The following is a 10,285-nucleotide window of genomic DNA, read 5'->3' as shown; positions in this document are numbered from 1 at the left end:
TTACATAAAATGTTTTTATTTGTGTCTTTTTTATCTATAGATATATCTTTATAACTCATTATAGCTCATTGACTAAGTTCGTTGAAATTTCTATTGTGACTAGCATCGACTATTGTCAAATAAACAATTCAAAAAATCGAATCGAATAAAAGAAGATATTCAACTAAAGCAAATAGAAATTATAGTTCTAGTATCATAATGTTTTATTTATGTACAAATCACATCAATTACTATTTGTACTTTGTGTTGTAAATAGACATGAACCTTTTTTTTATTTGACCAAAAGACAAGGCTTCTGTATAGAGGTTCTTCTGTATAGAGGTTCTTCTGTATACAGGTTCTTCTGTATAGAGGTTCTTCTTTATCATAAGAGTCTATTTTTACAAATCAATTGAATATTTTATTGAATTGATTGAATTCTGAATGAAAAAAGAATTTTATTATTATTCATTATTTCATGAATTTCATGAATTCTAAAAGAAATGAGTTGAACTTCATTTTCCTAATAATTCAATTTTGTAATATTTATGGATTTATGCATTCCTCTTTCAAAATGGATGTGAAAATGAACGTTAACGACGAGATCTATTATCATTTTTCGCATGTCCTCGGAAGTTTAGAGTAGGTGAAAATTCTCCTAATTTATGGCCTACCATACGATCTGTTATATAAATAGGTAAATGTTCTTTTCCATTATGGATAGCAATGGTATGGCCAATCATTGTAGGTATAATGGTAGATGCTCTGGACCAAGTTAATATTATATCTTTTTCCGCTTTTGTGTTAAGCTTATTTATTTTTCTTAATAAATGATTCGCTACAAAAGGATTTTTTTTTAGTGAACGCGTCACAGTTAATTACTCCTTTTTCTTGTAAAGACGAAGAAACAATTTCTATTTTCTCTACTATTTAGTACGACGACGAAGAATCAAATTATCACTATATTTCTTCCTTTTTCTACTTCTTCTTCCAAGTGCAGGAAAACCCCAAGGAGTTGCGGGTTTTTTTCTACCAATTGGGGCCCTCCCTTCACCACCCCCATGCGGATGGTCTACAGGGTTCATAACTACTCCTCTTACTATAGGACGTTTACCTAGCCAACATTTAGATCCGGCTCTACCTAAATTTTTCTGGTTTACCCCAACATTTCCCACTTGTCCAACTGTTGCCGAGCAGTTTTTGGATATCAAACGGACCTCCCCAGAAGGTAATTTTAATGTGGCCGATTTCCCCTCTTTTGCAATTAGTTTCGCTACAGCACCAGCTGCTCTAGCTAATTGTCCACCCTTTCCGAGTGTGATTTCTATGTTATGTATGGCCGTGCCTAAGGGCATATCGGTTGAAGTAGATTCTTCTTTTTGATCAATAAAAACCTCTTCCCAAACTGTACAAGCTTCTTACAAAGCATACGGCTTTCTGGATGTAGATGATGATATCTATACAGATGGATCTTCTATATATCGCACAATGAAGTACCGCACGAGTGGGTATATAGGAATCCAAATCTGCCGCTCATGTTATGATCTTCTACATCCTAGGTCTTCCCGTTCCTTCATCTGGCTTATGTTCTTCATGTAGCATTCAGACTGAATGACTCTATGAAATTACGTCGCTACTTCCACATGGTACGGGTAACGTAGGAGACATCTCTCTTTTTCCCAGGGGGAATCCTTAGAATTACCACAGCTTAGCTTTCAATTCGCCTCTGACCATCAAATGAAATGTGAATAACCCGCCCTCCCCTGTTTGAAACAAAGGGTGCTTCCGGTTCTGTCGGTGCTTGAAACAATTTTGTCTTCTCCATATTACTATATCTCGAGAGTCAATAATTTTATATGAGGAACTACTGAACTCAATCACTTGCTGCCGTTACTCTTCAGTTTTCTGTTGAGGTCTATCCTGTAGAGGTACTCCAATTGGATCAGTGATCGATTTCTAGGTTTCGCCGTAAACCTAGTTGGTTACTTCCAATTACGTAAATCAATAGTTCAAACCGCACTCAAAGGTAGGGCATTTCCCATTTTTATAGGAACTTCTGTACCAGAAACAATGGTATCTCCAATTATAGCCCCTCTGGGGTGTAAAATATATTTTTTCTCACCATCCCCATAGTGTATGAGACAAATGGATGCATTTCGATTAGGGTCATATTCTATGGTTACGATTCTACCATATATGTTTTTTTCATTCCGTCGAAAATCAATTTGACGGTATAGACGCTTATGACCTCCCCCTCTATGCCCTGCGGTAATTATTCCTCTGGCATTACGGCCTTTACCACAACGATGCTGTCCATAGATCAAATGATTTCGTGGATTGGATTTTACTTGACTGTCTACGGCTCCATTGCGTGTGCTTGGGGTAGAAGTTTTGTATAAATGTATCGCCATGCTATTAAGTATTTTGATTTAAGTTCTTTTCTTTCTAAGAGGTGGAATAGAATAACCCGGTTGAAGCGTAATGATTATACGTCTGTAATGCATTGTATGTCCCATAATAGGTCGTACTCTTCTACCCTTTACCGGGAGTCGATGACTATTCATAGCTATTACTTTGACATCAAAGAAGAGTTCGACCCAATGCTTTATTTCTGTCCTAGTTGATCCCGATTCGACATTAAAAGTATATTGATTTTTCCCCAATAACCGAATACTTTTGTCTGTAAATACTGCATATTTTATTCCATTCATAAATATATTTTCTTCCCTATGAGTTCTAGTCTCAATTAAAATACTAGTTTTTACTGTTCATATGTTATGATTTGAATATACCACATCAATTCGTTATGTATGGATGATGAGATTCCATTGATACAGAGCCACTCGTTCTTTTTTCTCTGACAGATGGTCAGAACTTCATCTGGGTTCGAATCCTACTGATAGGTCTACTAGAGATCAGAAATTGTTGAAAAAAGAACAAAAGAAACATCTTGCTCTTTCCAGGCGATCGGAAAAGAAAGAAATAGTGAATTTATTCAAGATAATTATGTACTTACAAAATACCGTCTCAATTCATCCTATTTCATCCTATCGAGGATGTGATATGGTTCCAAAGGATGAATTGGACAGTTCCAATAAGATTTCATTCTTGAACAAAAATCCGATAGACTTTTTGGAGGGAGGGTCCCATTGGCGTGCATCCAGTAGGAATTGAACCTACGAATTCGCCAATTATGAGTTGGGCGCTTTAACCATTCAGCCATGGATGCTTAGCGGGAATCCTCGTACATGGTGAATAACCAAATTCCAATTGAAGTGAAATCTTTCGGATAAATCAATGCAATTAGGAGGATTCGATGAAAGGACATCAATTCAAATCCTGGATTTTCGAATTGAGAGAGATATTGAAAGAAATCAAGAATTCTCGCTATTTCTTAGATTCATGGACCCAATTCAATTCAGCGGGATTTCTCATTCATATTTTTTTCCATCAAGAGAGTTTTATAAAACTCTTGGACTCCCGAATTTGGAGTATCCTACTTTCACGCAATTCACAGGGTTCAACAAGCAATCGATATTTCACGATCAAGTATGTAGTACTCTTTGTAGTAGCGGTCCTTATATATCGTATTAACAATCGAAAAATGGTCGAAAGAAAAAATCCCTATTTGACAAGGCTTCTTCCTATACCTATGAATTCCATTGGACCCAAAAATGATACATTGGAAGAATCATCTGAGTCTTCCAATATCAATAGGTTGATTGTTCCGCTCCTGTATCTTCCAAAAGGAAAAAAGATCTCTGAGAGTTCTTTCCTGGATCCGAAAGAGAGTACTCGGGTTCTCCCAATAACTAAAAAGTATATCATGCCTGAATTTAACTGGGGTTCGCGGTGGTGGAGGAACTGGATAGGAAAAAAGAGCTATTCTAGTTGTAAGATATCTAATGAAACCATCGCTGGAATTGAGATCTCATTCAAAGAGAAAGATATCAAATATCTGGAGTTCCTTTTTGTATATTATATGGATGATCCGATCCGTAAGGACCATGATTGGGAATTTTTTGATCGTCTTTCCCCGAGAAAGAGGCGAAACATAATCAACTTGAATTCGGGACAGCTATTCGAAATCTTAGTGAAAGACTGGATTTATTATCTCATGTTTGCTTTTCGTGAAAAAATACCAAAGGAAGTGGAGGGTTTCTTCAAACAACAAGGGACTGGGTCAATTATTCAATCAAATGATATTGAGCATGTTTCGCATCTCTTCTTGAGAAACAAGCGGGCTATTTCTTTGCAAAATTGTGCTCAATTTCATATGTGGCAATTCCGTCAAGATCTCTTCGTTAGTTGGGGGAAGAGTCCGCACGAATCGGATTTTTTGAGGAACATGTCACAAGAGAATTGGATTTGGTTAGACAATGTGTGGTTGGGAAACAAGGATCGGTTTTTTAGCAAGGTACGGAATGTATCATCAAATCTTCAATATGATTCCACGAGATCTAGTTTCATTCAAGTAACGGATTCTAGCCAATTGAAAGGATCTTCTGATCAATCCAAGGATTCTTTCGATTCCATTAGGAATGAGGATTCGAAATATCACACATTGATCAATCAAAGAGAGATTCAACAACTAAAAGAAAGATCGATTCTTTGTTGGGATCCTTCCTTTCTTCAAACGGAACGAACAGAGATAGAATCAGAGCGATTCCTTAAAAACCTTTCTGGATATTCCTCAATGTGCCGACTATTCATGGAACGTGAGAAGCAGATGAATAATCATCTGCTTCCGGAAGAAATCGAAGAATTTCTTGGGAATCCTGCAAGAGCCACTCGTTCTTTTTTCTCTGACAGATGGTCAGAACTTCATCTGGGTTCGAATCCTACTGATAGGTCTACTAGAGATCAGAAATTGTTGAAAAAAGAACAAAAGAAACATCTTGCTCTTTCCAGGCGATCGGAAAAGAAAGAAATAGTGAATTTATTCAAGATAATTATGTACTTACAAAATACCGTCTCAATTCATCCTATTTCATCCTATCGAGGATGTGATATGGTTCCAAAGGATGAATTGGACAGTTCCAATAAGATTTCATTCTTGAACAAAAATCCATTTTGGGGTTTCTTTCATCTATTCCATGACCGGAACAGGGGGAGATACACGTTACACCACGATTTTGAATCAGAAGATCTATTTCAAGAAATGGCAGATCTATTCACTCTATCAATAACCGAGCCGGATCTGGTGTATCATAAGGAATTTGATTTTTCTATTGATTCCTCCGGATTGGATCAAAAACATTTCTTGAATGAGTTATTGAACTCCAGGGATGAATCGAAAAAGCACTCTTTATTGGTTCTACCTCCTCTTTTTTATGAACAGAATGAATCTTTTTATCGAAGGATCATAAAAAAATGGGTCCAGACCTCTTGCGGGAATAATTTGGAAGATCCAAAACCTAAAATAGTTGTATTTGCTAGCAACAACATAATGGAGGCAGTCAATCAATATAGATTGATCCGAAATCTGATTCAAATCCAATATAGCACCCATGTTTACATAAGAAATGTATTGAATCGATTCAATTGCAACTTCGAATATGGAATTCAAAGGTATCAAATAGGAAATGATACTCTGAATCATCGAACTAGAATGAAATACACGATCAACCAACATTTCTCAAATTTGAAAAAGAGTCAGAAGAAATGGTTCGATCCTCTTATTTTGATTTCTCGAACGGAGAGATCTATGAATTGGGATCCTAATGCATATAGATACAAATGGTCCAATGGGAGCAAGAATTTCCAGGAACATTTGGACTATTTCATTTCTGAGCAGAATAGCCTTCAAGTAGTGTTCGATCGATTACATATTAATCAATATTCGATTGATTGGTCTGAGGTTATCGACAAAAAAGATTTGTCTAAGTCACTTTGTTTATTTTTGTCCAAGTTACTTCTTTTTTTGCCCAAGTTTCTTCTCTTTTTGTCTAACTCACTTCCTTCTTTTTTCTTTGTGAGTTTTGGGGGTATCTCCATTCATAGGTCCGAGATCCACATCTATGAATTGAAAGGTCCGAATGATCCACTCTGTAATCAGTTATTAGAATCAATAGGTCTTCAAATCTTTCATTTGAAAAAAAGGAAACCCTTATTATTGGATGACCAAGATACTTCCCAAAAATCGAAATTCTTGATCAATGGAGGAACAATATCACCATTTTTGTTCAATAAGATACCAAAGTGGATGATTGACTCATTCCATACTAGAAAGAATCGCAGGAAATCTTTTGATAACACAGATTCCTATTTCTCAATGATATCCCACGATCCAGACAATTGGCTGAATCCCGTGAAACCATTTCATAGAAGTTCATTGATATACTATTTTTATAAAGCAAATCAACTTCGATTCTTGAATAATCAATATCACTTCTGCTTCTATTGTAACAAAAGATTCCCTTTTTATGTGGAAAAGGCCCGTATCAATAATTATGATTTTACGTATGGACAATTCCTCAAAATCTTGTTCATTCGCAACAAAATCTTTTCTTTTTGCGATGGTCAAAAAAAACATGCTTTTTTGAAGAGAGATACTATTTCACCAATCGAGTTACAGGTATCTAACATATTGATACCTAACGATTTTCCGCAAAGTGGCGACGAAGGGTATAACTTCTACAAATCTTTCCATTTTCCAATTCGATACGATCCATTCGTTCGTGGAGCTATTTACTCGATCGCAGACATTTCTGGAACACCTCTAACAGAGGGACAAATAGTCCATTTTGAAAAAACTTATTGTCAACCTCTTTCAGATATGAATATACCTGATTCAGAAGGGAAGAACTTGTATCAGTATCTCAATTTCAATTCAAACATGGGTTGGATTCACACTCCATGTTCTGAGAAATATTTACCATCCGAAAAAAGGAAAAAACGGAGTTCTTGTCTACAAAAATGCCTTGAGAAAGGTCAGATGTATAGAACCTTTCAACAAGATAGTGTTTTTTCAACTCTCTCAAAATGGAATCTATTCCAAACATATATACCATGGTTCCTTACCTCGACGGGGTACAAATATCTAAATTTCATATTTTTAGATACTTTTTCAGACCTATTGCCGATACTAAGTAGCAGCCAAAAATTTGTATCCATTTTTCATGATATTATGCATGGGTCAGATATATTATGGCGAATTCGTCAGATTCCATTGTGTCTTCCACAATGGAATCTGATAAGTGAGATTCCGGGTAATTGTTTCCATAATCTTCTTCTGTCCGAAGAAATGACTCATCGAAATAATGAGTTACTATTGATATCGACACATCTGAGATCGCTAAATGTTCAGGAGTTCTTCTATTCAATCCTTTTCCTTCTCCTTGTTGCTGGATATCTCGTTCGTACACATCTTCTCTTTGTTTCTCGAGTCTATAGTGAGTTACAGACAGAGTTCGAAAAGGTAAAATCTTTGATGATTCCATCATACATGATTGAGTTGCGAAAACTTCTGGATAGGTATCCTACATCTGAACTGAATTCTTTCTGGTTAAAGAATCTCTTTCTAGTTGCTCTGGAACAATTAGGAGATTCTCTAGAAGAAATACGGAGTTTTGCTTTTGGTGGCAACATGCTATGGGGTGGTGGTCCCGCTTATGGGGTCAAATCCATACGTTCTAAGAATAAATCTTGGAATCTCATCGATCTCATAAGTATTATACCAAATCCCATCAATCGAATCGCTTTTTCGAGAAATACGAGACATCTAAGTCATCCAAGTAAAGCAATCTATTCCTTGATAAGAAAAATAAAAAACGTGAATGGTGATTGGATTGATGATCAAATAGAATCCTGGGTCTCGAACACTGATTCGATTGATGATAAAGAAAAAGAATTCTTGGTTCAGTTTTCTACCTTAACAACAGAAAAAAGGATTGATCAAATTCTATTGAGTCTTACTCATAGTGATCTTTTATCAAAGAATAACTCTGGTTATCAAATAAGTGAACAACCGGGAGCAATTTACTTACGATACTTAGTTGACATTCATAAAAAGTATCTAATGATTTATGAATTCAATACATCCTGTTTAGTAGAAAGACATATATTCCTTGCTAATTATCAGACAATTACTTATTCACAAACCTTGTGGGGGGCTAATAGTTTTCATTTCCCATCTCATGGAAAACCCTTTTCGCTCCGCTTAGCCCTACCTCCCCCTAGTAGGGGTATTTTAGTGATAGGTTCTATAGGAACTGGACGATCCTATTTGGTCAAATACCTAGCGAAAAACTCCTATGTTCCTTTCATTACAGTATTTCTGAACAAGTTCCTGGATAACAAGCCTAAGGGTTTTCTTATTGATGATAGTGACGATATTGATGATAGTGACGATAGTGACGATATCGACCGTGACCTTGATATAGAGCTGGAGCTTCTAACTATGATGAATACGCTAACTATGGATATGATGCCAGAAATAGACCGATTTTATATCACCTTTCACTTCGAATTAGCAAAAGCAATGTCTCCTTGCATAATATGGATTCCTAACATTCATGATCTGGATGTGAATGAGTCGAATTACTTATCCCTCGGTCTTTTAGTGAACTATCTCTCCAGGGATTGTGAAAGATGTTCCACTAGAAATATTCTTGTTATTGCTTCGACTCATATTCCCCAAAAAGTAGATCCAGCTCTAATAGCTCCGAATCAATTCAATACATGCATTAAGATACGAAGGCTTCTTATTCCACAACAACGAAAACACTTTTTCACTCTTTCATATACTAGGGGATTTCACTTGGAAAAGAAAATGTCCCATACTAATGGATTCGGGTCCACAACGATGGGTTCAAATGTACGAGATCTTGTAGCACTTAACAATGAGGCCCTATCGATTAGTATTATACAAAAAAAATCCATCATAGACACTAATATAATTAGCTCTGTTCTTCATAGACAAACTTGGGATTTCCGATCTCAGGTAAGATCGGTTCAGGATCATGGGATCCTTTTCTATCAGATAGGAAGGGCTGTTTCACAAAATGTACTTCTAAGTAATTGCTCCATAGATCCTATCTCTATCTATATGAAGAAGAAATCATGTGACGGGGGGGATTCTTATTTGTACAAATGGTACTTCGAACTTGGAACGAGTATGAAGAAATTAACGATACTTCTTTACCTTTTGAGTTGTTCTGCCGGATCGGTCGCTCAAGACCTTTGGTCTCTACCCGGACCTGATGAAAAAAATGGGATCACATCTTATGGACTCGTTGAGAATAATTCTGATCTAGTTCATGGCCTATTAGAAGTAGAAGGCGCTCTGGTGGGATCCTCACGTACAGAAAAAGATTGCAGTCAGTTTGATAAGGATCGAGTGACATTGCTTCTTCGGTCCGAACCAAGGAATCCCTTAAATAGGATTCAAAATGGATCTTATTCTATCGTTGATCAGAGATTTCTCTATGAAAAATATGAATCGGAGTTTGAAGAACGGGGAGGAGTCCTCGACCCGCAACAGATAGAGGAGGATTTTTTCAATCACATCGTTTGGGCTCCTAGAATATGGCGCCCTTGGGGCTTTCTATTTGATTGTATTGAAAGGCCCAATTCATTGGGATTTCCCTATTGGGCCAGGTCATTTCGGGACAAGCGGATCATTTATGATGAAGAGGATGAGCTTCAAGAGAATGATTCAGAGTTCTTGCAGGGTGGAACCATGCAGTACCAGACACGAGATAGATCTTCCAAAGAACAGGGCTTTTTTCGAATAAGCCAATTCATTTGGGACCCCGCGGATCCACTCTTTTTCCTATTCAAAGATCAGCCTTTTGTCTCTGTGTTTTCACATCGACAATTCTTTACAGATGAAGAGATGTCAAGGGAACTTCTTACTTCCCAAACAGATCTTCCTACATCTATATATAAACACTGGTTTATCAAGAATACGCAAGAAAAGCATTTTGAATTGTTGATTCATTGCCAGAGATGGCTTAGAATCAATAGTTCATCATCTAAAGGATTTTTCCCTTCTAATACTCTATCTGAGAGTTATCAATATTTATCAAATCTGTTCCTATCTAACGAAGCGCTATTGGATCAAATGACAAAGACATTGTTGAGAAAAAGATGGCTTTTCCCAGATGAGATAGTTGTTGCTATCTGCTCCAATAACGAATCATTGGTTTCACTGAATCACTCAAAAAAAAAAAATAGATAGACCTTTCTTTCTCTTCGTCTCAGGTCGATGGATCTTCTCAATTGAAAGATCCCCTATATCGATAATACACATTCCAGTTGACCGAGCCTAATTCGAATTGTTTTGTTCCGAAGCAAAGAGATC

At 36.6% G+C, this 10,285-nt stretch overlaps 4 protein-coding genes across 4 annotated transcripts; 1 reads left to right on the top strand and 3 right to left on the bottom strand. All coding sequences in view use genetic code 11, as the record gives it.

Annotated features, from left to right (window-relative positions):
• Positions 1 to 572: 572 nt before the first annotated feature.
• Positions 573 to 851, bottom strand: rps19 (ribosomal protein S19). Its single transcript has one exon. The coding sequence runs from the start codon at positions 849 to 851 to the stop codon at positions 573 to 575; it is 279 nt and encodes a 92-aa protein (YP_001122860.1).
• A 54-nt stretch (positions 852 to 905) lies between these two features.
• rpl2 (ribosomal protein L2) lies at positions 906 to 2,390 on the bottom strand. Its single transcript has 2 exons — positions 2,001 to 2,390; positions 906 to 1,340 (listed from the first exon to the last, which is right to left on the bottom strand). The coding sequence occupies exons 1-2, from the start codon at positions 2,388 to 2,390 to the stop codon at positions 906 to 908; spliced, it is 825 nt and encodes a 274-aa protein (YP_001122859.1).
• An 18-nt stretch (positions 2,391 to 2,408) lies between these two features.
• Positions 2,409 to 2,690, bottom strand: rpl23 (ribosomal protein L23). The gene has a single exon. The coding sequence runs from the start codon at positions 2,688 to 2,690 to the stop codon at positions 2,409 to 2,411; it is 282 nt and encodes a 93-aa protein (YP_001122858.1).
• Positions 2,691 to 3,295: 605 nt separating this feature from the next.
• On the top strand, positions 3,296 to 10,162 carry ycf2. Its single transcript has one exon. It carries the CDS (start codon positions 3,296 to 3,298, stop codon positions 10,160 to 10,162), a length of 6,867 nt encoding a protein of 2,288 aa, YP_001165479.1.
• Positions 10,163 to 10,285: the final 123 nt, after the last annotated feature.

The sequence above is a fragment of the chloroplast genome of Phaseolus vulgaris (assembly GCF_000499845.2).
Source record: "Phaseolus vulgaris chloroplast, complete genome".
NCBI classification, from domain to species: Eukaryota; Viridiplantae; Streptophyta; class Magnoliopsida; order Fabales; family Fabaceae; genus Phaseolus; species Phaseolus vulgaris.
Note: the sequence above shows the minus strand (reverse complement) of the source record. Positions and strands in the feature narration are given on the sequence as shown.